General features: G+C 25.0%; 2 protein-coding genes and 1 long non-coding RNA gene across 7 annotated transcripts in view; 1 reads left to right on the top strand and 2 right to left on the bottom strand.

The window, feature by feature from the left end:
- Positions 1-1523, bottom strand: part of LOC122511747 (kelch-like ECH-associated protein 1B) — an 11902-nt gene extending 10379 nt beyond the window's left edge. Inside the window, exon 1 of one of the 2 annotated variants that reach the window (XM_043627198.1) lies at positions 1279-1523. The gene's annotated coding sequence lies outside the window, so the exon portion shown is untranslated. Of the gene's footprint in view, positions 1-488; positions 1003-1278 lie in introns of those variants that run through there. The other variant, XM_043627197.1, reaches the window with a different exon arrangement.
- The window catches only part of LOC122511750, a 14350-nt gene extending 521 nt beyond the window's left edge, over positions 1-13829 (top strand). The window contains exons 2-5 of the long non-coding RNA XR_006302554.1: positions 28-300; positions 4403-4575; positions 5928-6896; positions 13692-13829. This is a non-coding gene — a long non-coding RNA (uncharacterized LOC122511750). The remainder of the gene's footprint in view (positions 1-27; positions 301-4402; positions 4576-5927; positions 6897-13691) is intronic.
- On the bottom strand, positions 5464-26935 carry LOC122511745. 4 transcript variants are annotated; one of them, XM_043627188.1, is made up of 8 exons: positions 26795-26935; positions 25954-26513; positions 21391-22505; positions 17669-18530; positions 13721-14073; positions 12954-13317; positions 12720-12841; positions 5464-9555 (listed from the first exon to the last, which is right to left on the bottom strand). In XM_043627188.1, exons 2-8 carry the CDS (start codon positions 26431-26433, stop codon positions 8646-8648), a joined length of 4206 nt encoding a protein of 1401 aa, XP_043483123.1. In that variant the 5' UTR covers positions 26434-26513; positions 26795-26935; the 3' UTR covers positions 5464-8645. The 4 variants fall into 4 exon arrangements, with proteins under 4 accessions (XP_043483123.1, XP_043483124.1, XP_043483125.1 ...); XM_043627189.1 differs by having other exon boundaries at positions 12720-12805; XM_043627190.1 differs by having other exon boundaries at positions 12720-12790.
- Between the last annotated feature and the right edge of the window lie 78 nt (positions 26936-27013).

Here is a 27013-nt window from a genome sequence, read left to right as displayed (position 1 = left end):
AATTTTTACCAAGGCGTTTTTTTTTAGGTTAGAATTTTAATATTTGCGGAAATGCATCTTTCGTATATGAAAAGTTCAATTTTCCAAAGAGAATTATTAGAAAAAGTTGGTGACAAGTTAATTCAAAAGCCAAAATGAGTAGAAATACGATAAATACTTGGTTCAAGTGCAGAAAAAAATAATAACTTGGAACATAACCTACAAATATATAGGGGCGAATACTTGACGTTTCGAGATTCTACTTCATGTTCGCCGATTTTAACGATCATTAACGATTTTAACACTAATTTTCAGTCTTTGGTAAGTTTAGTTTTTGTTTAATTTAACTAATTAAAAACAATGAACGTTTAATAAGTTACAAGAATGACAATTAAATTCAAAATTGGTCCAAGGGTTAGCGTTAAATTTACCGAATTTACTATTAATGCTGAATTTCATGGTTTTTTTGACACTTTTAAAAGTAATATATAATTACAATAATTTCTCACCTATTTATTTCAACAAAATGTAGAATTAATAATCTAGAACACACAAGTCTAGTCAGTCCATAATTTCCCAAATGAACTTTAATGAGACAAAATACACTTTTCTTAAGAAATAATTATCGGTTTTTGTTTTTGTGTCCTAAGTATCATCATTTACCGGAAATTTTAGTGAATGATTCACTGTATGATTTATCTTTGATCGCTTAATAGAAAAAGACTAGAATATTAAATTTGATGATAGTTTTTTTTTTAACCAAGTTTCTTATAAATACAATAATTATCTTGTATACACTTTACACAACAAAAACACTCAATCTTTTCTTATGGAAATGATGATATTACTTTTAGCTTTTAATATTCCACTACAGTAACATCTGTGCTACATAATGCTGTCACAAAACACACCACACATTACAAAACACACGGAAGTTGTACAGTGACGTCACGTTCATCTATGTATTAGAGTTGTATATGTAGATGGAAGTTATCATGACTGACAGATTTATTGTTTATATATGGAAAAATTGATTTTTATTCAATAATTAACGTTATTTTAAATTTTAAAACGAAAGCAAAAAAAAAAATTGTCAATTACTAGTTTAAATTCGTTTCTAAAATATTTTTTTTTCCTTTTTTAGAAAATAAATCACTTTTTAGAAATATTTTTTCTTAATTTTGATTAATTTTTGTTAATCTGTTAATTTTTTAGTTTTAAAAAAATAATTTGAGTGTTCTCAAAATACTAAACAATTTACGTTGACTATCTAAGATGAAAGTTTTCTTTATCAGATACCTTTTTATTTTATTTAATCTGCAAGCTCTCATTTGTTTCTCTAATATATCACATAAATAAATAAGAGCAAAAAGTTTACCCTGTATGGTAATAATTTATTGAGATAAACTGTGAGATTTTTGATTAACAAACTTTTTCCATCAGTGTGTGAATTCGCATAGAAATTTGTTTTATAATATAAATAAAGACTACAGAGTATGAAACTCGGAGTATACGAGTAAGGAGCGCGAGACCGCACGAATGACTTGCAATATTTTCTATATACAATATTATACGTTCAAGTTTCTTTTGCTGACGTTTTAATTTTTACTATTAAAGTTTTTCTGTGTGATTTTCGTTTAATTTTTGTACCATTATTTTTTTAGGTTCGTCTTTTAGAGAAAAAAGGGCTTTTATATGTACCAATATGTACGAAATTATCAAAGTGCGATTGATCAAATGTCATTCTTGTATAATAAACGAAAGAGTTCAAAACAAAAGATTTTTTGATAAGTCATTCTGAGACTGCACTTTCACTTAAATGTCACGCGCGTTTATTGTAATTCGCTGTTAAATTTGCTTTAAAAACAAACAATGTTAATTAAAGTTTATTATCTTGAAGGAGATTACATTTGAATGCTCATGTTGTAATGATACATTTAAACATTTCTTTTGGCATTAGCAACATTTTTCTTTTTTGGATTTTTAAAAGAATAATTTTTATTTTTCAGGCCTCGAATAGCGGGACTTTTTCGACTTTCAAAAAAGGCGATTTTTTTCAAATTATTTTCGAAAACTCCGACTATTTCGACTTTTCTTCATAATAAAATACTACTTCTTTGGCTGATTTTTGAATTTCAAAGTGTGCAAAATAACTATAAAATCTTTTCCTTAATAATTAAAATCATTATTTTTATCGCTGATAGTCTTTTAGAGCATAAAACAGACTTTTGTCATAAAAACAAAAATTTATTATTCATCCAAATTAATATTAAAAATTAAGTTTCTTTTTTTCAAAATATATTTTTGAGTTGCACTTTTTTATTTACATTTTTATGAATTTCGACAATAATAGAGTTGCCACAGTTTGGAGAAATTAAGGAATTTTAATCAAATTAGTGAAAAAATTACAAATTTTTAGAAATGCTACAAAAATTCTAGTTTTTTGTCAAATTGGAAAATAGTTGAAACTTTAAACTATCCTCGAATTTTCTTTTTCACTTTAAAAAATTGAAAAAAAACATTGAGAGACACTTAAATTTTTATCAAAAATTGAATTTTTGTATTTTTAGTTAAATTCTAGAGGAACTTTAGAAATATTAATAAAAATAATTAAATTAGAGAAGAATTTTTAATTAAAAATTATTATAATTCATTTCAAAATTCTAAACAATTGAGTTTTTGAAAAATTACAATTTTTTTTTAAAATTAGTTGAATTTTTAAATACTTGAAAAATGTTCGAAAAATCGAAATTTCGTAAAATTGAATTGAAAACAATTGAATTTTAGACGTGATTTGGAAGTAAACTTTTTTTTTCTTAAATAATTGAATTTTATAAGTACTTTGAAAAAGATATTAAAAATTAATTCATTTAGAGACGAATTTATTTTAGTTCAAAATGCTAGAAAATAATTGAATTTTGAAGAATTTACAGTAAAAATTTTTAGAAATAGTTAAATTTCAGAAGTTTTCAACTTTAAAATTTTTGAAAATTAAAATTTTGCATAATTTGAAATTAGAAAATTCTAAATAACTTATTTATTTGAAAAATTTATATTCGGATTTTTTTAAAATCAGTTATTTATTAGTAATTTTTTCGAATTTTTGAACAAAGATTTAATTGAAAAATTTTCAAATTATGTATCTGAATTTTGTAAAATTAAATGAAAAACAATATTATTGTATTCTAAGTTAACTACCTTTTTTTCTTTTTTGAATAATTCAATTCTCAAAGAACTTTTTGAAAATTAAAAATAATTGTTTCAGAAAATAATTTGAGTAAAAATTTTTAGAAATTAATTAAATATCATAGAAGAATTGTTTGTAGAAATTTTTAGAAATAATTAAATTCCAAAAGTTTCAGATTTTTGAAATTGACATTTTTTAAAGAATTTTTAATTTTTAATCATTTTTATTAAAAATTCTAAGCAACTTAATTCTTTTAGAAATTTCTATTTAAGGTTTTTAAAAATTGATTATTTATTAGTAAATTTTTAGACTTTTTAAAAACATATTCTATTGACAAATTTTCGAATCATCAAAATTTCGTAAAATTAAATTGAAAACAATAATTTAAAGTTTTCTAAAATTGATTATTTATTAGTAAATTTTTAGACTTTAAAAACATATTCTGTTGGCAAATTTTCGAATCATCAAAATTTCGTCAAATTAAATTAAAAACAATTGAATTTTAGTTTAAAGTGAACTTTATTTCTTATAGTAATTTTTTAAAGTAAGAGTGGTTTTAATTTTTTAACTTTATTTCTTCTTTTTTTGAATAATTAAATTCTTAAAGAACTTTTACAAATTATTAAAAATAATTGATTTAAAGAAGAATTTTAAGTTAAAAATTCTAGAAAATAATTCAACTTCAAAGAATTTGCAGTAACAATTTTTATAAATATTTAAATTTCAAAAAGTTACTACTTGAAAATTTTTGAAAATTTCAATTGATAAAGAACTTTAATTGTATTTTTACTGTAATTAAAAAACAAAATATTAATATGAATAATTTTAGTAAAAAATTCTGGAAAAATTGGAAAAAATTCCTTGAATTAATTATATTTTAGAAAAACTTAGAATTGAAATTATTATCGGAAGGTAAAAATTTCAAAGCTTTTCTGGAAATCAGGGAAATACGTAATGAAACTTTTCTGCCAATCACAAAATAAAAGAAGCGACATTTTCGACTTTTTTCATACTTTAAATCGAGTAAAACAATTTTTTCGCGGCTTATAGTCGATTCAAGGTCTGATTATACAAAAGAAAAAATTAATACGAAAAATTCCGATTTCCACGATTTTAAACAAATGACTAAAAGATTAATTACGAATAGTAAAAAAATGGAGATTAATTTTACTTTTTAGCGAAACGATTTCTACTCTTCTTTCTCTTATTTATTTTTTCCTCTTCTTTTTATTGCAGATTGAAATTTCCTGGGTGTCAAGAAGAGAGAACAATTTTTCACCGAAATATAAATTTCCTGGATGTAAAGAAGGAGACGAAACAATTTTATACCAAAACTGAAATTTTCTGGATGTAAAAAAAATTATCGAACAATTTTACACTGAAACAAAAAATTCCTGGGTGTAAAGAAGGTGACAAAACAATTTTATATTGAGACAATATATTTATTTTCTTATAATGTGGAGTTTTCATCAACAATAACAGTATAGTTAGTAGGCGCGTATTTGAGAATTCGCACGCCAACAAGTCACCACAGCATATTATTATAATGATCTTCAAAACTTTCGATCCTTGATGAAAATTGTCATTAAGGCTCTACAATATATTTTTTTTTTTTTTATAAGATTTTCATTTACTTTTTTTGATCCAATTTCTTTTGAATTTCAATCATATATTCACAATCTTCTTTTACTAATTAACTATATTTTTCTTTCATTATACGTTTAAAAATTTGTCACTTTGATCCTCCTTTAATTCGAGCATCACATTTTTGTTCTTCTTTTTTTTCACGTAATTAATATTATTTTTCGACAAAAATGCGACACGATTACTTTTATTGACCCCTAATTAAAAGTTTACTTTACTAATTTAAAAGATTGTTTCTCTTTAAATATCAGACTAAAAATATCTTTTTCAATTTTATAACGTCATATTTATGTTAATGCTCTATTGGCTATAAATAAAAGAGGTATTTACGATTGTTAATACTGTACGTCACAGAAACGGTATTTATTTTCTTTTTTGTGAAATTTTGACTTTCACAAAAAGTTATACACAATTAGATGTCTAAAATTTCAATGAAAAGAGATTTCGTTTTTTAAAAAGATTTTTTTCGCAGTGATGTTTTTTTTCGGTGAATGATTTTTTTTTGTTTTGAAACTAATGATTTCACGATTGAGAATAGTTGACAAATTACGGCAGTGCTTAGAATAATATTCTCTTCGATGAACATATACAGTTTGCGAGTTTTTTTTTTTTCTTTTGACTCCGGATAAATTGAATCGCAATCGTTGTTCTTATAAATGAATTTATCGATTCAAAGCTTAAGGCTAGTGAGAAATGAATTTTATTCATGACATTGTTTTTTTTAAAGAAATAATTATTAAGTACGTTATGGACAGCTTGCTTTGTGCATCATGTTTTTTTTCTCGTACTTATTTTGCTTGTATACATAGCGGCGAGAAATCCGAGATTTTTCGTCCTTTTCTTTTTTTTTTGGCGAGAGTTAATGGCGGTTAAAGATTTTTTTTAGAAAAAGTTATCAGACAACAATTTTTTTTTTTTTGGCAAAAATTATCCAAGTGAACGATTTCAGTTTTCGACAATTGGATATTTTTTGTAACTCTCGAAATTATAATTGTATTTTGATATTTAATAGTATATACAGAAAGAAATGAAAGACTAGGCCGCCATTTCTCAAGGCCTAACAGGCACTACGATAGTTTTTTTTTAGTAATATTAACGATTATCTATTTTTTTTCAGGTGGAGAGGAGAAAAAAAAGGGAAGATGCTCTTGTTGGCGCACAGAGACGGTGTGTTGTGAGATCAACCTCTGATTCAGGCAGTCTCCATTTTTTTTATAATATAATATGCTTTTATGTACAGGGGATTTTCACGTGTTCTCTGCAGATTCTTCGGTAAATTTTCTCTTGTTTTTTGGAATAATAATTACAAACCAAATGTTCTAAAAATACATAGCAACTTAACTAAATCACAGATAGATCCCGCCTGACCAAGATTTAGACGTGAAATTAAAAAATTAATCTAGTATCTTTGATTTCTTTAGGCTCGGGCGACTCTTTGTGGCCCCCTTGTAATTTTTGATCACTCATTAATTAGATCTATTTTCTTTTTCTACTAGAATTTACTTTTAAACGTTTATTTATATTTTCTCTCTTGCAATTTCTCCAAAAAATTGCCGAGAACATTTCTCGGGGAATGATCAAAGTAATTATCCCAATTTTTATAAAGTCGACCAGATTCGCCACTTTCAAAATTTCAAAATTTGTACATTAATTTTAATTTTTATAATAGTTGAAAAAAATCTTTTCTTTTTTGTTGTAACCGAAAATTTTCACCATGATCATACCCCGTAGTTTGAATCTAATTTTTCGTCAGACGAGCTCACAATTATTGACAATAGTCTATATTTTTTATGTTAATTTGCAGATAAGGTGTCCGCATTTTTTTTGGAAACTTTTTTGCGTTACAATTACTGATAATAATCGGAAAAAGGAGAAAGAGAGTGAGAGGAGAAGTTTGCGAGTGCAATCGCTTTAGGACTTTCAAAGATGTCAGTCATGTTTTTTCTAAAGTGCAATCTGGACGTAGGATATAACGCTTTTTATATTTTCGCTAATACAATTTAGGAATAGTGATGACTCCGGAATTTTTCTCGAAATCAACACATTCCGACAAATATACCCGATTTTCGAAAATTTACAGTCATGGGTGAGTATTTTGAAATTGTTGTTAATATTTCGAAAAGGATAAAAGTAAAAAAAAATTCAAATTAGAAAACTAATTCAATTATTTATTACTAACTCAATTTTTTGTTTGTTAATATTTTGTTGAATTGTTAATTTAGGGAAAATGAAAAAAGCGAGGGGGAAATTGAAAAACAAAAAATGCTATAAAAATATTACCCACGACTGAATATTCTAGTTGTTTTGATTTTTAAAATTAAATTGACAATACCACATTGAAGAGGATCTACCTAAAATTTTCACCAATCGCAATATTAGATTTTTTTTCTCAACAGTCAACTGTATTAAACTATGAAACAATTTCTATAACTACTTAATATAATTTATAATGTATAGAGAAATCTTCCAATAGAGTAGGATAGGTACTTATACATAATTCAACTATCAAAGTATTGGGCGGATACCGGCTACATCTAAGGCCTCGCTCATGAATCATTTAAAATTAATAAGTGTAATTTAGTCCCATACATTCTTCTAACAGCTTATAATCGTAAAATGAAAATTTTTTGTCAGTTTCACTCGATCGAAAGGATTCCAAGGGTGCAAAGAACAATTTTTTGCTTGCTATATTCGAAAGCAAAAAACAATCGTTTACTTTTCAATTCCTCATTTTGATTGTTGGTAAACAATTCCTGTAAATTTTCTAAATTTTCTAAATTTCACAAATTTCGCAAATTCTTTAATTTCTTCAATTTCTTCAGTTTCTCTACATCTCTATATATCAGTCTCAGCATTACTGGCGAAATTTTTTTTAATTATACTAATCCTTTTTCTTGAAAAATTGAATCCCAACAATCGTGACGAAAATGACGCGCAATTTTAAGAGATTTACAATAGTGGTCTTTCTACGCCGATGGACCTACGAAAGTGAGCCTCTCTTTTTGCAAATAGAATTTCTTTTTTATACATTCTTCCGTGTGTGGAAACTAAAATAAAAATCAGAAATATTTATTGTCAGTACTGGTCAAGTCAAGTTTTTCTCCAGTTTTCTTCTTCTGAGGTCAAGTTTCATTTCGAGGGATGAATATTCGTTTAAATAGACTTGTACAGTTCTGCAAAAAAAACGAGATCACTCGTTCGTTAAAATCTACAAAACTACGACTAATGACGTGAATCGCAAATTTAGAATTTATGTAAGAAAATTTTAATAAAAATTTGGCAGCGTTTTTGTATTTTACGCATATGTACTTATATTCTATTTGCCGTTTTTTAATTACGGTCGACAGAAAAAGAAGTAAAATAATTACGAGAGACTCACCCGGGCCGACGGTTTAATGTAGAGTTAAAATGCCAACAAGAAAATATTTTAAAATATTTTCACAGGTGCTATTTTTTTTCTCCCTTTTTTTTTTGTTTTTTAAGACACGTCTACCAAAAAATTGATAGAATTATTTTTTTCTTCTATAGCTTATTTCTTTTTTTTTTATTAATGTACATAACAATGGGAACAAACCACGAAGAGTTTGTTCTCTTATTTTTTAACTCCATTCTTCTTGTTTTTATGAAATACTAGATGCATTGATTCAGTCCTCTGAAAGTGCATGTTTAAAAAATTTTTTTTGTTTTTCAGTTTCTTCTATAAATTGACCTATAAATCATTGATATTGCTTAATGTCAATCAAAGCCCCTCAGAGGCGACGATCTTTATATTTTAAAAAGCTGGCTGGCTTTTCCTAATAAGAACTCTTCTTTTTTACGGGATATCGATCGTCCATCAAGGGGGATCGAGTAATTCGCGATGATGAGCTCGCGCTGTTAATATTGCCTTCAATTCCGATTCCAATTGTTTTTTCGTTCTTTCATTCACCAATTTACCGCCCACAACTGGTTGGGCATTTAATCTTGGCGACTGTAGGTCACTCAATGATTTGCCCGTGTCCTTATTCTCGTGACTTCTCGCTCGACGAATGGGCTTTTTCAATGAGAGAATGTCCTCTTGGCTTTTTTTGCGACGTGAACTCTCGCCGGGAATGAGATTTGTTTCATGATTTAGAGTGAAGGTGGAACAGGAGCCAATTGCCTCGGAGGATCTTGTTATGTCGAGAATACCGGAACCCCATTCTCGGGATAATTTGCGACCTATAATTGATGTTAATTCACTGTTTGGCGAGAGTAATGGACTCTTGCACGATGATGGCTGATGATGAGTGGATTGTGGTGTGCGTAGAGTGGCAAAAGCGGGGAACGATTGACCTCTTTTTGCGGGACTTCGGGAATATTTTGGTGGCTGTGTACTGGCGCCTGATAGTGATTCACCACGTGGTGGTGCGATTGGACGTAAATTTGCACTGCCACCGAAATTTGAACCTGGATAGGGAGGCGGTGAATCGCCTTCGCCGTGGCTTAATCTACGACCCACTGTTTCCAGTGGACTTCTCGCTCTGAGATTTGTGCTGCTTAGAGTGAATTCTCGTGGTTTCATTGTATCTAAACTGATGGGAGATAAACCCAGTCTTGAACTCGATAAATTTGTTGAACTCGTACATTTTTCCGATCTCTTTGGACTTCTTAACATTAATGGACTCTTACTACGACTGCGATCACGTCCCTGTTTTTCCTCCTTTTTTGCTGCTCGTTGCATTTCCTCCTTTGGCGCCGCATCCACCTTCTCTTCCTGTTGCACTCTGGGAAATAAAGTTTTTTCTCTTATTTTCTCTCTAATTTTTACTTTTTACTTTTGCTTTTACTATTTTTACTTTTACATTTAACTTTTGCTTTTAACTATTTTCACTCTTTTATTTAACACTAATTTTATTTACGTTACAGGCCTCGGATCTTCTTCGACTTCTTTCGACTATTTCAAAAAAAAAAGTGAATTTTTCAATTTATTTTCGAAAAATTTAACTATTTTGACTCTTCTTACAAATAGCAACGAATTTATGAATTTCCACAATAGAGTTGCCTTAGGTTAGCGAAAGCAGGGAATTTTAACTAAAGTAGTGAAAAAATACTAAAATTTCTATAACTGATACAAAAATTCTGGTTTTTTGCGAAATTTGAAAATTTTTGAAACTTTAAACTATCCATGAATTTTCTTTTACACTTTAAAAACGTAAAAATTAAGAGTTACAGTTACAATTGAATTTTTGTGTTTTAAATTTTTAATAATTGAATTCTCGAGGGAAATTTCGGAAAATTATTAAAAATAATTGATTTATAGAAGAATTTTAATTGAAAATTATGAAAAATAATATGAATTTTTAATGAATTGTAGCAGAAAGTTTTAGAAACAATTAGAATTCAATTTTCTGAACAATTTAGTTTTTGAATAATTATTAATTAAAATTTTTTTGAAATTAGTTGATGTTTCAAATACATATTCACTTAAAATTTAAAAAAATGTAAATTTCTAACTTTCTGAATTTAATTATTACTTACTAAAAACATTGCTACTGTAAGTTCTCCAGAATTCAATTATTTTCTAGAATTTTCAACTAAAATTCTTCTCTAAATTAATTATTTTTTAATAATTTTGTGAAAGTTCTTTAGGAATTCAATTATTCAAAAAAAAGAGGAAATAAAATTCACTTCAAACTAAAATTCAATTGTTTTTAATTTAATTTTACGAAATTTTGATTATTCGAAAATTTTTCAACTGAATATGTTTTTAAAGATTCTAAAAATTTACTAATAAACAATCAATTTTAAAAAACCTTGAATAAAACTTTTTGAAAGAATTTAGTTGTTTAGAATTTTTAATTTAAATTTTTCAAAAATGTCAATTTGAAATTTCATTATTACTAAAAATTACTACATACTGTCATTTGTATTAAATTCAATCATTTTCTAGAATTTTTAACTGAAATTCTTCTCTTAATCAATTACTCTTTATTAATAATTTTGTGAAAATTTTTTAAGAATTCAATTGTTCAAGAAAAAAGAAGATTATGAAAGTTTAGGAATTGAAATAAAAAATTCTTAAAAAATTAGGTTTTTGAACAATTATTTTAATTACAATTTTATTTAAATATAATTGAATTTTTGATTAATTCAATTCTCAAAGAGCTTCCCAAAAATTATTAGAAATAATTAATTTAGATTCTAGAAATTCAAGAAAATAATTTTTTTTTCTGAAGAATTTCATTAAGTTTTGTAAAAATAATGTAATTGTTCAAAGTAATTTTAATTAAAAATTTTGAAAATAATTGAAAATTTACAAAGAATTTTATTACCTAAAAACTTTTGAGAACAATTGAATTGTTTAGAAAAATTTTATTACAATTTTGAAAAATAATTGAACCTGTTAAAGAAATTTTATTAAAATTATCTTGAATATAATTGAATTTTTTCCTAGAAATTTTATTAAAATTGTATTGAAAATAATTAAATTTTTCAGTAATATTTTACTATTTATGAAAATAATTGAATTCTTGCCAAGAATTTTACAATTTATAAATAAAATTGAAAGATTCGAAGAATTTTTTTATCAAAATTGTTGAAAATAATTGGATTTTTATTAAAACTCTTGAAAATAATTGAATTCAAATACTATATTTTTAAAAATACATAATTGTATTCTTTCTCGAAATTTTATTAAAATTGTATTGAAAATAATTGAATTCCTTCGAAACATTTTATTATTTAAGAAAATAATTGAATTTCTTTGTAGAATTTTATTATTTATTAAAATATTTTAAGTCTTGCGAAGAATTTTCTTATTTATGAAAATAATTAAATATTCTTGCGGAGAATTTTACATTTCATAAAAATAATTGAATTGTTTCGAAGGATTTTATATGAATTTTTGAAAATGTAACATTTTTTAATATACAAAATAATAAGAAATGGAATACTGAGTTCTGCGCGCTGACGCGCGTATCATTGGATAGTTTATTAATCATCTTTTTCAATTTTTCAACATAAATTCAAATGAAAATTTTTCGAACAATCAGAGAATTTTGTAAAATTAAATTGAAAAGAATTGGATCTTTTGATTTTTAGTTTTAGTGAACTTTCTTTTTATTGAAGAATTGAATTCATAAATTCTTACAGAACTTTTACAAAATTATTAAGATATAATTGATTTAGAGAACAATTTTATTAAAAATTCTAAAAAATTATTCAATTTTGAAAATGTTACCGTAGCAGTTATTGAAAATAATTAAATTTCAGAAGGTTTCGACTCATAATTTTTTTAGAAAATTTCAGTTGTTGAAAAAGTTTAATTACATTTAAGTTAAACTAAACAAAAATTATTAAACTTAAATAATTTAGTTAGAAATTTTAAGAAAATAATTAAATTTTTGAAAAAATAGTTGTATTTTTTAGAAGTAATAAAATTTCAGAAAGTTTGAAATAGAAATTTCTGGAGATTTTATTTTTAAAAATAATCGTCTTTCTGAAGAAAAATTGAGGGTTCACGTGCAATAAGGGGATACGCATGGAAGTGAAAGTCCCCGCGTATAGCGATTCTGCGCGGCTGCGCGAGAGGACAACGAATAGCCTGCGCGTCCCCTTATTGCACGTGAACCCTCAATTTGACAGAATGGTAATTATTTTCCTATTTTGAATAATTCTCAATTCTCAAGGAACGTTCTGATAATGATTAAAAATTTATTGATTTAGAAAAGAATTAGGGTTTCAAATTCTAGAAAATAATTGAATATTGAAAAAAGTTGAAAGCTTTTCTAGAAAAGAGGAAAAAGTGAAATTTTAGTTACAATACAGAATAAAATAAACGACTTTTTATATTTTTTGCGAATTTCGAATCGACTAAAACGACTATTTTTGGTGTTTCCAAGTCAAAATCCGAGGCCTGACGTTATATTATTATATAATCTTTCAGTACCTTCGGATTTCCTGTATCATTTCAAAAAATTGCGCTTTACTTTTGCGACGGCGACGCTGTTCGTATTCCTTCTGGAACACAGGCATCTTAAGATATGGTTTGAAATCATTGTGCAGAATGTCCTCGGATAAGCAAAACGACAATATTTCATGACGTGAAATTTATTCGTGAACAAACTGTATTTGTCAAAAATGACAATAAATTTGCAAATTAAACTAGTGAATTTCAACTTACCCGTTTCACGCTCTTTTGAAATAGAGATGTAATTTGTCCCTGACGAACAGTGTGAACCAATTCTCTAGCTGCATGATGCGGTGACACCAATTCAACACAATTAATGAATCGATAGAGTTTTTGAGAGAAAAACATGACATTTCGATTGCGCCACATTGATGTTTTTGGCCGATGACGTAATCGTGGCAATGTATATTTGTAGAATAAATGCTCAGCGGCGAGGATAATTGTCCCTAAAAGCATTCCCAGACCAAGTAGACAAAATACCCCGGCCACTGATTCAACGCCAAGCGGTCGTGGTTGTCCTCCCTGCTCGCGATCGATTCCAAGTCCACCATCTCGCATGCAGGGTAAACCGCCGTACCTGAATTTAAATTGAACAATTAATTTCACCCTCTCTGGTTCAAGAGTATTTTTTTATCTCCTAGAACATTTATCTTTCTCTCTCTCTCTCTGTCTCTCTCTCTCTCTCTCTCTCTCTCTCTCTCTCTCTCTCTCTCTCTCTCTCTCTCTCTCTCTCAAAAAAAAAAAAAATATAAACCAAATAATACAATTTTTTATTAGTTGATAAGATTCATCTTTTTCCCTGAAGGAATATTTCCAATTCCTCTTTTTAGATGAAAAAAGAATTTTCTTTTTTGAAAGAAAATTGAAGAAAAAAAAGAGGAATTGGAAATAAAAATATTTTTTTTTAGATTTATCTATATATTTGTTTGTAAATGTTATTTTTCGTTTTAGGTTGTAAACTATAGAGATGATGATGATACCATTTTTCCTGCAAGATATCCAAGAATCCGTTGCTGGTGTAATTGGCTATTACTTTGGAAATGGTTTCAGTGAGAGGATGTCCTTTAGACAAGGCAATGGCATATGTGTCTGCGTTCATGATGGTATCGCCATTTTTTTGCAAGCTACAACCATTGTCAGTGCCTCGATAATAATCCAATATTGGAGTATCAGCTATAAGAATGTCAAGACTTCCATTTCGAAGTCTCTCAACTCCTTCGGCAACGTCAGACAACGAGTATTTAATAATATGCGACCACAATTCTTTATGATATTGTTGCACATAATACTCGGCAGCTGATGCTTTTGGGACTCCAACACGTTGCGATAATAACTGTCACACAAAATACATACACAATTTTCAGGATTATAATTGGTATACTCTTTATATTTTTTATTTTCTTCTGTATTATTTTTTTTTTTTTTGATTTTTTTTATACTTTGTTCTTTTTAATATTTTTTTCATTTTTATACATTTTTCTTTTTTTACATTTTATTCTTTTTTATAATTTTATTTTATATTTTGATTTTCTAATATATTTTTCTTTTTCTAAATTTTATTTTTTATACTTTGTTCCTTTTTATTAATTATAAATTATAATTTATTTATAATTATTAATTATTAATTTTCCGCTAGTTTCATTTTTACCAGTTTTCTCAATTTTCTTCATATATAAATTCACTTCCAATTTTTATTATATTTTATTAATTTATTTATTAACGGGACGAGACCTTTCGTATTTTATCTTATTCAGTACAATTTGAATTTATTTTATTAGAAAGAATTTATTAATCGATAGAATATTTTAATTTATAATTCCAAAAATCACGAGTCACTTTCGATAATATAATTTTTATAAATTCTTTTTTTCCCCCTTTCTTTAGAAAAAATTACTTACAATTCATTTATCGATAAAAGGTTGTAATTTAATTCCAAAATTCACGAGTCATAGTACTTTTCATATTCAATATTGGCTAATGTAATTTTTATCAATTCTTTTTCAGCGATTTCTTTACAAATATAGGGTGGTAGTGATTCTACGCAATTAAACTTGAAAAAAAATTCTATTCAAAAAAATTTCTACACGAAAAAACTCGAATCATATTTACGCAGATGATATTTATTCTGCACAAATGAATTTTACATAAAAAAAATATTGAATATTAATTTAATATTAATTTAATTTCTTAAATATTAATTAAATATTAATTTAATTTATTAAATATTAATTAAATATTAATTTAATTTATTAGGTACATATTAATTAAATATTAATTCACAATACAAAATTCGACACAAAAGAAAATATAATTTTCGATACTTTAATTTAATCATTAACTTTATGCCGTTAAATTAAACTCTACAGAAATAATATATTTTAGTAATTTTATTATTTTCTCTAAAGTCAATAAATTTGACACAATTAAATTCTTCTTCATAAGGTGTATTTTTTTACGTAGAATTTGTTGGTGTATAATTTAAAGTTGTGATGAAAAAGAATTTAATTTCTAACAATAATTGAACTTTGCAGCTGAGTTTAAAATAAAATTTATTTTAAAAAATTTAATTCTTGAATTCGTAAAATTATTGTTTATAACTTATTTAGCGAATAATTTTACTTAAAAATTCAAAAAATAATTGATTTTTATTTATTTTTTATTTATTTCAACCGAAAATTGAACTTGACAAAATTAATTTTCAAAAAACAATTGAATTTTATTAGATTTTTTATTAATTTTTTGAATTTTCAAGTAAAATTATTTGCTAAACTATATTTATAAATAATCATTTTTATGAGAATTTTTCAAGAATTAAATTTTTACAAAAAAAAATACTTTTTTATTCTGCAAAATTCAAAAATATTTGCATAAATAGAAATTGTTAAATTGAATATATTTAAAATAATTTCATTCTTAAATTCGTAAAATTATTGTTTATAAATTATTTAACGCACAATTTTACTTGAAAGTTTAAAAAATAATTGAATTTTATTTTATTTTTTGATTTCTGACGATAATTGAACTTTACAAAATAAATTTTCAAAAAATAATTGAATTTTATTGGATTTTTTTTATTTTTGACGATAATTGAAGTTTAAGAAATTTATTTTGTAAAAAATACAATAATAAATAACAGGAAATGAAATGAAATTCAATTATTTTTTGAATATTCAAGTAAAATTATTTACTAAACTATTTATAAATAATTATTTTTATGAGAATTTCTCAAGAATTAAATTTTTACAAAAAAACGCAATACTTTTTTATTCTGAAAAATTCAATGAATATTTGCATAGATAGAAAAAAAATTTAAGGTTTGTGAAGTTTCTTGTTAAATTGAATTCGTAAAATTATTGTTTATAAATTATTTAACAAACAATTTTACTTGAAAGTTCAAAAAATAATTGAATTTTATTTTATTTTTTTATTTCCGACGATAATTGAACTTTACAAAATAAATTTTCAAAAAATAATTAAATTTTATCGGATTTGTTTATTTTTGACGATAATTGAAGTTTAAAAAATTTATTTTGTAAAAAATACAATAATAAATAAGAGAAAATGAAATGAAATTCAATTATTTTTTTATATTTAAGTAAAATTATTTGCTAAGTGATTTATAAACAATAATTTTTATGAAAATTTTATGAAAAGATTTTCAAGAATACATTTTTTACAAAATAATACAATTTTTTATTCTGTAAAATTCATTTATTGACAGAAATAGAAAAAAATTTAAAGTTTATAAAGTTTCTTGTAAAACTGAATATATTTTAAATAATTTAATTTTTGAATTCGTAAACTTATTATTTATAAACTATTTAGGGAACAATTTTTACTTGAAACTTCAAAAAATAATTGAATTTTATTTTTTAATTTTTGTCGATAATTAAATATTTTACAAAATATAAAATTGAATTTACTTCATATAATTGAATTCTTGAACAAACTTTAATAAAAATAATTATTTATAAATTATTTGGCGAATAATTTTCCTTAAAAATAAAAAAAAAAATTATTGTATATTTTTTAAAACAGTTTACAGTTTTTATACATAATTGAACTTTTGAAGGTTTAAAAATTATAAATTTGTTAAAAATCTTAATTTCTGTGGAAAAATAATAACAATAAGGATAAATGATTTATTTATGGAAAAAATTACTAATGTTTCGAATAAAAATCAGGTCTCAAAATCAGGAAAAAATGCTTACAGAAAAGTAAAATTCTAAATTCTTTTTCTATTTATAAAAATTGAGAAAGAGTCTTAAAATATTATTATCGGTTCTTTGATCTCAATTAATATCACCTATTCACCTGCTTAGATGTGTTATGAGAGTTTTCTGTCTAGAATATTTTTGTAAAGATTTTAATTGCGAGAATCGCCACAACCACATAAAAATTTGCTTACATTTTCATGAATTCATCATGATCGATAAAAGATTTGAATTTAAATCCAAAAATTCACGGGTCATAAACTTTTCAATTTCTTCAGATTTTATACGGTGATGGAAAATATATAAAAGTCGGAATTTTATGAACAAGTTAATTTCCTGTTTTTAAATCACATAAATTTGAAATTGACACTTTTTCATAATACTATTGATAACAATATTATTGACTATTGACAACAACTATTAATTCGGTTTCAATATGAGGCTGAAGTCCGCAAGGTCTTTAAAAACAAAAAAATATTTTTTTTAAGTTAAATCCATCTCTAATTTTCATGTTCGTAAAGTTTTAAGAAATTGTTCCTTTAAGGATAACTGCAAAAAATTATAAATTTGAAATCCAAATAAAGTTGTAGCATTAGTTTTTCATTTTCGTTACGTTGCGGACTTTAGCATCATTCATTTTTCAAATGAAATAAAAAATATTGCAATATTGCAATTTTCTGATTATTAATAAAAATGTAAAATTGCAGGACTTACGCTTCGATGCGTCGTGACGGAGGAATGAAAAAAGAGTCCAGCGATCAAAGCCGCAATGTTGGCAGTATAGGAGGCGACGAATATAACCGAGAATCCACCCCAGACGTTGATCAAGAATTTATTAGGCCATGATTTCGGAGCTTTAAATGCCACAAGATGACCGCAAAGGAGGCCCCACATCACCCACAGGGCAGAGGAAATAGAGAAGTTCTTACTTCTATTTCGCCCCCATGGATTTAATCCAAAGGGACTGTACCATTCGAAGATTCCAACGCTGAAGGCTGTAATATGTAACGAGGTAAATACGGCTATCCATAGTTGCGGACTAAACGGCTGTAGAAAGGCAAGTAGTGGAATTTCCGAACGATGTTTCGGCGCGGATAAAAAACTGACTCCGCTGTAAAAATACGGAGTTGTAAAATCGACCACCTCGGCACGTCGCTTAGAAACGCTCAATGGGGCAAAAGCTAATTGAGCATGACCCGTAACAAGCTCGCCGATCACGCCATTCCATGTACCATCGCGTCCAAGTTTTCTTCCAAAATATCCATCCTTTACAATATAGAGATTGAAACGAAATTCCAATTCTTTGGACATTTGCGCCAATAGATCGATGGTGAATCCATAGCAGCATTTTATTATTTCGCCCTGATGACAAGTCACACCTCTCAGGCACTGGCCTTCTTGTAAATTTGTTGCCATCGTGAATGGTGGTGCGAGTGCAGTTACTATTCGATACAAGGGCATTCCAATTTTTTCACCACCTTGCTCAAGATAAGCGGGCACAATTCCACCACCTGGCCAAATAATCGTATCAAGACGCACACTCTTTCCGCCCTTGATGTTTCCCACTTTGGTCCATCTGAAAAGAGAAAACATTCTTTTTCACATTCTTATTATTACAAATTTTAAGCGCAAAACGCGGTATTAAACTTTTTTTTATGAAAATTACAAAAATTTTTATTTTCAAATATTAACTGAAAATTCATTTTTTATCTTTTGAATCTGAAATTACTGGAAAATTGAAATTTTCAGTAATTTCAGATTCAAACTTTAATTATTTTTTCAGAAATAATAAAATTCTTGGGAAGAATACAATTATTATTTTCATAAATAATAAAATTCTTCAAAAAAATTCAATTATTTTCTAAAATTTTAATGAAATTCTTTAAAACAATTCAATTATTTTTATAATTAGTGAAATTCTTCTCAGGAATTCAATTACAATTATAAATAATAAAAATCTTTCGAAGAATCCGATTCTTCTTAAAATTTTAATAAAATTCTTTGGAAGAATTCAATTATTTTAAAAATTTTTTCAAAAGAATATCACTATTTTCAAAAATAATAAAATTCTTCAGAAGAATTCAATTATTTTCATAAATATTAAAATTCTTCAAAAAAATTCAATAATTTTCTAAAATTTTAATAAAATTCTTCAAAACAATTCAATTATTTTTATAATTAGTGAAATTCTTCTCAAGACTTCAATTACATTTATAAATAATAAAAATCTTCCGAAGAATCCGATTCTTCTTTAAATTTTAATGAAATTCTTCGGAAGAATTCAATTATTTTTATAAAAAGTAAAATTCTTCGAAAGAATTCTATTATTTAAAAAAATTTTAATGAAACACTTCCGAATAATTTAATTGTTTTAAAAAAATTTTCAAAAGAATTCAATTATTTTCTTAAATTTTAATAAAATTCTTCGAAACAATTTAATTATTTTTATAAGAAGTAAAATTCTTCGGAAGAATTTAATTACTTCCAGAAATAATTAAATTCTTCAGAAGAATTCAATTTATTACTTCCAGAAATAATGAAATTCTTCGGAAGAATTCAATTATTTTTATAAAAAGTAAAATTCTTCAAAAGAATTCAATTATTTAAAAATATTTTAATGAAATACTTCGGAAGAATTTCATTATTCTTAATAAATTTTAGTAAAATTTTTCAAAAGAATTCTATTTTTTTTCTAAAATTCTAATAAAATTCTTCAAATTAATTCAATTATTTTTATACTCAGTAAAATTCTTCGGAAGAATTCAATTATTTGACAAAATTTTAATAATTACTTCGGAAGAATTTAATTATTTTAAAAAAATTTTCAAAAGAATTCAATTTTTTTCTAAAATTTTAATAAAATTCTTTAAAAGAATTTTATTTTTTTTTAGGAATAATAAAATTCTTTGGAAGTATTCAATTATTTTCATAGAAAATAAAAATTCTTCGAAAGAATTCAATTATTTTCTAAAATTTGTATAAAATTCAATTATTTTTATAAAATGTAAAATTCTTCGCAAGAATTCAATTATTATTTCTATAAATAATGAAATTTTTCGGAAGAATTCAATTTTTTTTAAATTTTATAAAAATTCAGTAATAAAATTGTCGATTATATTAAAAAAAAATTCAGAGAAATTTTTCAATTCAATTTAAATTAAAATTTTTCTGGAGCCTAACTTTTCAGAGTTACTAAATTAAATTTAGTAATTTTGTGAAAGTTTTTTAAGAATTCGATAATTAAAAAAAATTGTATTTAAAATACATACGTCTAAAATTAAATAATTTTCAATTGAATTTCACGATATTTCGATAATTCTAAATATTTTCATTTAAATCAACTTTTTTTCAATTTGAAAATTGAATTAATTTCTAAACAATGTAAATCAAAATTTTTAAAAATACAAGGTTTTCTCAATTTTTAATTTAAATTACTCAAAATTAAAGTTTTCAGCAGATTCAATTTGAATTTTCAGAAAAATTTAAATTTTAAGTAATTTTAATTAAAAAATTCTGAAGAAGTTACTTTTTCAAAAAATTTTTATTCAAATTGTTTTGAAATTATAGATGAATTTTTGAATATATTTAATTGAAAAATTTTCGAATAATTGTTTATAATAAAATTGAATTTGATAAGCAAATTGATTTCAGAATTATTTTAGGTGGATTTTTTTTTTTTATTAAATAATAATTTAACTCTTAAAGAACTTTTCAAATATTATTAAAAATAAAGTTGATTTAAAGAAGCATTTTAGTTAAATATTTTTTAAATAATTGAAGTTTAGATATAAGAGATTTGTTTACAACTTTCATAAATAATTGAATTTTAAATTTTCCCAAATTAAAATTTTAAATAATTATGATGAAAAATTTCGAAGAAAATAATCTTTTGGGGAATTTTTATATTCAATTTTTTTTTTGGAAATTATTTCAAATTTTGTAGAATAAAATTGTAAACAAGTAGATTTTAGTGTTATTTTAGGTGAACTTTCTTTTTTTTCCTTGAATAATTGAAAATATTTGCTTAGTAATTTTATTAATTTATTATTTAAATGTGTACTTTAATTCTTTTAATTATGAATTTTAAAAATTTACATTAATTTTTTTAATTATAAATGTTAATATTTACTTTAATTTTTTTAATTATGAATTTAAATATTGTTCTTCAATTTTTGGTATTATTGACAATTTTATCCATTTTATTTTGCTTTGTTTTTTGAAATTTTTTAAAAGATTTTTATCTTTTTATTTTTTAATTAAAATATTTTTAAATTTATCATTTCTAAAAATTAATTCCTAATTGCGAACGATCTTTCTTAATATGATTAATATATTAAACGAAAATTGAAAAGTGCTAAGATGGAAGAAACGTTTTTTTGGCTAGTATACAATATTTTTCTCGTCCTTAACCCGTTATCATTGAATTAATAACTTACTTCAAGAGTGTTCTATTTCCGGCAAAGGTAACGCCTTGTAGATTCAATAATTGAAATTCCGCTTTATTCCTAGATATTTCCTCCATTGAGTCCCTTAATTTTGATGTTAATATTCGGGACATATTTTCGCGAAATTCGTTGAAAATAAATTTCGCCTGATTTTGAGCTAGACATTTGGGTATAAAATAATCCTTTAATTGAGAATCATGAACTCGTGAGAATTTCGGTTTGAGTTGAGCGATAGATTCTTCTAGTGCCTGTGATGTTGCACGCAGCATACTTGGCAATATATCTTCGCCACTCATAAGGCGTCTTAAGGAACCTCTCGTATCGTCCCCACTCGTCAGATGTAAACTAGAAGGCGTCAAGGCAAGCATTCCAACTGGCATAAAATTTTTAGAATTTAATTTTTTATCAAACGTTTTGTCGCGCTCGTCATTTTCGTTATTATTATTATTATTATTATAATTATTATTATTATTATTATTATCGACATCAAAATTTATGAATTTATCTTGACGTTTTCGTTTTACAATCATTTCGCTTGCCCATCGATATTCATGTAAACGTTGTATGTCACTCGCTAAATTAGGTAATAAATCTAAATTTATTTCGTTATCGGGAACGAGATTAACATTACGTTCGATTGTTTCTAGGGGTGGTAAATTATCATTTGTTGTGATACCAACTCGTGATGTGCCGTGTATTAATTGTGAGTCGATTAAATTTGGCTCGTTCGAGCGTAATTCTTCTTTTAGATCGAGCCACAACCATAAAAATCGTCCCGTGAGCATTTCATATTTGCCCGCGGTTTTTATTATTCTTCGGGCATTGTAAAGATCGCACGCTATCAGGAGAACGCCGCCACTTCCACCTTCTTCGGACAGTCGGCGAAGTCTTAGTCTTAAAGTCTTGTCGTTGGTTGGAAGATGAATTATCGTTTTGGGTGTTAAATTCATTCGATGTGTTTTTAGAAGATGATGCACGGGGAGTAATGTTGTGTCGATGAAGAGAGTGAACGCGTGCCAATTGGCTTTGTGCATTAGAGCTGCCGCCGCTGATCCAAGTTGCTCCGGACTCGAGCCCAGGCGGCTTTCGAATCTTGCTCTCTGGCCCTGGAAAAATTTTGAATCAATCAATTTTAGAAGAAAGATCACAAGAAAAATAAGGATCGAGTTTAAAAACAGTCGTTATAATCGATTCAAAATAGGAAAAAAAGGCAAAAAAAAGTCGTTTCTTTTCTTCCGGGTTGTCACAAAAAATTTATTACGTATTTTTCTGACTTTTCCCCGATTTTTAGAAAAGCTTCACTTTTTCCCTTATTTCGATAATAAATTCAATTCAAAGTTTCTCTAAAATACAATTATTTCAAATTTTTGTCACTTTTTTCTACTGAAACAAAAAAAATAATGATTCTTAAAAAATCGAAATAAAATTCTCCTAAATATTAAATTTATTTCAATAACACAATTGACGAAATTTACAAGTATTTGACAATTTTTCAAGGAACTCAGTTTAGAATATTTAATTAAAATGATTCAAAGTTTAAATCTTAAAAAAAATTTTTAATTGAAACATTTGAATTGGAATTAATTTGAAAATTGTCTACATACTTATAATTCTTTCGATATTCAATTATTTTCTACAAATTCAATTTTTTTTAAATTTCCTTACTTTTTTTTGAAATATTAATTGAACTATTGAATTCTCAAAGAACTTGCAGAAAATTATTAAAAATAATTGATTTAGAAAAAAATTTGAGGTAGAAACTCTAGAAAATAGTTAAATTTTTATAATTGAACTTAAGAAATATTAATTTTTTCCAAAATTCAATTATTTTACTGAATTTTTAACTAAAATTATTCAAAAGTCTAATAATTTCTTTCAATTACTATTAAAATGTAACTAAATTTCTTCATCAATTCAAGTATTTAAAAAATTTTATGTTGCAACATTTTAAAATTTAATTACTTCTAAAAATTGCTACTGTAACTTCTCCAAAAATTCAATTATTTTCTAGAGATTCTACATCGAATTTTGTTCTAAATCAATTATTTTTAACAATTTTGAGAAAGTTCTTTGAGAATTCAATTGTTCAATTAATAACTCAAAAAACAGTTCACTTAAATACGTCAAATTTTTAATTGTTTTCAATTTAATTTTACGAAATTTTGATTATTCAGAAATTTTTTTATTGAAATATTTTGAAAAATTCAAAAATATTTCTAATAAGTAACTATTTTCAAAAAAATTTGATATCAACATTTTTAATTAAAAATTAAATTTTCTGGGAATTTTTAATTAAAATTATTCAAAAATTTCAATTTGATTCCTTTTGAAATTTAATTATTTCTAAAATTCTCTATTATAATTCTCACAATATTCAATTATTATTTTCTATTATTTTTAATCAAAAGACTTTTCCAAATCAATTATTTTTCATAATATTCAGAAAGTTATTTAAAAATTCACTTTTAAAAAAAAGAAAATTCATTTAAAATACAATTTATTTTAATTTTGTCAAATTTTTCATCAGAAAAAAGATTATTTTTAAAAAACATTGTTATAAAATTCTCCAAAATATAAAATTAATTCAATAAATGTTATTGTTTCAATAACATTTGTTGCAATTTACAATTTTTGTTTGACAATATTTTTAATTAATTACATTTAGAAAATAATAATTTTTATAAATTATTTAATGGATAATTTTACTTGACAATTCAAAAAATAATTGAATTTCTTAAGAGTTATGTTTACAATTTTTGTAAATAATTAAATTTTAAAATGTTTCAACTTGAAATTTTAAAAAATCAGAGAAAAGTCACGAAAAAACAAAATTAAATTATTGTGTCAATCCTATAAAATTTTTAAGTAAAATTCTTCTCTAAATAAATTATTTTTTATTAAGTTTATCAGAATTTTGAAATTTAATTGTTCCTAAAAATTTCTACTATAACTCATCCAAAATTTCTATTATTTTCCATAATTTATAATTAAAATGCTTCCGTAAATCAATTTTTTAAAATAATTTTCCATAAGTTCTTCGAGAATTCAATTATTTAAATACAAAAATTCAATTTTTCATAAAAATTGCAACTGTAAGTCTTCGTGTTTATTACCATAAAAGAAAAATTCAAGAACAGTTTAAATTTTCCAAGTTCACAAAAAACTAGAATTTCTGTATCATTTCTAGAAATTTGGAAATTTTTCACCACGTTGGTTAAAATTCTTTGATTTTTCAGACTTAATTTTCCTTGTCAACTCTGTTATTCTCGAAATTCATACAAAAAAGAGTCTAACTCAAAACATAATGTTTGAGAAATATTAGAAACTATTTTTAAAATTTATTTCACAATAACTTTACTTTTTTTCTAACAAAATTCTGTTTTATGCGCTAAAAAAGACTTGTAAAAAACTGTTCAGACACTTTGGAAGAAAAGATTTGTTTATAGTTTTGCAATATGTAAAAGAAAAGTCGAAATAGTCGCTGTTTTCGAAAATAGGTCAAGAAAAATCGCCTTTTTGGAAAATAGTCGAAAAAGTCGAATCCGAGGCCTGGAAACTCGAAAAAAAGATAATTGATTGATTCTGAAAAATTAAAAATTTTAATTATAAATTTTTTTCAATTTATTTTAATTATTTTAAATTTCGATTTTTAATTATGAAGCTGAAATTGACACCTAGTTGGCAGCACCAACTTAATTAGAAATTAAATTTTACAGTTAAATATATTTTTACTATCAAAATCAAATTTTAAAAAATGAAGTTACAGCTTCTTAAAAAATATTCAACTTTAACATTTAATTATCAAAATTAAATCAGTGAAAGTTTCAGCTTCATTTCTTAATAGAAAAATTTTATTTTATTTTAAATTATATTTTCAAAAATTTAAATATAATTCTTCCCAAGAATTTAATTATTTTTATAAATAGTAAAAATTTTTGCCAAAATTCAATTTTATAAAATTTTTTTTTTAAATTTCACGAAAAATTAAATTATTTTCAAAAATTTTAATAAATCCTTTGAAACAATTAAATTATTTTTTTAAATACTAAAATCTTTGCGAAAATTTAATTATTTTCAACAAAATTTCACGTAAGAATTCAATTTTTTTCTTAATTCGTTATAAAATTTTTCAAAAGAATTCAATTATTTTCTAAAAATTTTAATAAAATTCAATAATTTGTTCATTAAGTAATTATTAATAAAATTCAATTACTGTAAAAATCTTCAATTAAAATATTATTAAAGAAACTTCATTATTTAAAATAAATTGAAAGAAATTCTTTAAAAGAATTTAATTAGGATTTTTATAAATTTTGATAAAATTCTTTGCAAAAATTCAATGATTTTCAATACATATTTATTAATTTTAAAATTGAAAATATTTAAAAAGAAAAATTATTAAAATATAGTTAGGAAACAAAATAGTAAACAAAATCTAAATTCAAACTGGGAACAAATTACCCGAATACAACGATTATTAATATAGAAGAAGATAGAAGATTATAAAGAATAAAATTGAAAAAAAAATCAGTGATATTTTATACAGTTACAGACCTGTTGGAGAAAATCGCGATAGGTGAATGGTAGCCAGAGAGTGGGAATATTGATAGATGATGCTGCTGACACAAGGAATCTAGCTGCTGGACCACCACCGATAACGATGTTTAATATCGTCTTGCCATTCTCAATATCCTCGCAAAATTGATTTAAAAGTGACAATGGATAAGACAATGAATCAGTGACGGGTGTTTCACGTGCCTCGACATATGTCAATTCAATGTCAGTCAATGATGCGTCCGCTCTTGTCTTCTCCCATGCCGTTTGAATATCATTTTTGTAATTTGTCGCTGCATGAATAATTCGTCCATGTGCCGTTTGTGATTGTGTAAACGAAACAACCACATGCCATGATGACGATCGACGTCGATTTTTCAATGATCTCACTGATTTGTCACTTTCAGATGCGCAAGATAATTGCCAACAAATTACAACTCCCACAATTATAACAAGACTTCCCCATGAGGAGCTGCTCATCTTTCACACCTCCTCTTCTCTCTTTCTTTTTTCCTCTCCTTCAAATTTTCCACTCTACATTGTCCTCTGCTTTCTGTAGTCTAAAAATTGTTTATTTCCACAACGGATTTTAAATAAATAAATATTTGCAAAATTAACTGATTTAAAAATTTCTGTTTGAAAAGAGTAAAAATATTTTTCAAACAATTTGAAATCAGGACAGAAAAACATTGAATTAATCATAATTAGCAAAGTAAATTTTTTCTTCTATTTTAGAATAATTCTTTTGACTCCAAAATATAATTGACAGTATTGCGATTAAAATTTGTAGAAATAACTAAAGATTATTTTCTTTTTTGTTTTTTTTTGCAGAAAAACTCACCTTTGGGAATAAGAAGAATTGAGGGGCGACGGAGACGACGCGTCTAGAGAACACCTCCGAATACCGCGAGGTATGTTTCCGAGACACGACAACATAATCAATTATGATTAAATGAATCACATTGAATATTTTTTCACACACACAAGGAAAAAAGGAAAAAAGGAAATTCAACTTCAAATTAGTCTTATCGTATTTGGAAGAGAAAAATGAGCCATCACT

Source organism: Leptopilina heterotoma, unplaced genomic scaffold (assembly GCF_015476425.1).
Source record: "Leptopilina heterotoma isolate Lh14 unplaced genomic scaffold, ASM1547642v1 Lhet_9, whole genome shotgun sequence".
In the NCBI taxonomy this organism is placed as follows: domain Eukaryota; kingdom Metazoa; phylum Arthropoda; class Insecta; order Hymenoptera; family Figitidae; genus Leptopilina; species Leptopilina heterotoma.
The sequence above is the reverse complement of the archived record's forward strand: the minus strand, read 5'-3'. Positions and strand labels throughout refer to the sequence as shown.

Coding starts and splice junctions, on each gene's coding strand:
- LOC122511745 (XM_043627188.1), bottom strand. CDS start 26,433: ATGAGCAGCTCCTCATGGGGAAGTCTTGTTATAATTGTGGGAGTTGTA. Junction 22,506..25,953: donor ATCGCGATTTTCTCCAACAG/GTCTGTAACTGT, acceptor AAATTTTTCCAG/GGCCAGAGAGCAAGATTCGA. Junction 14,074..17,668: donor CCGTCACGACGCATCGAAGC/GTAAGTCCTGCA, acceptor TTTGTGTGACAG/TTATTATCGCAACGTGTTGG.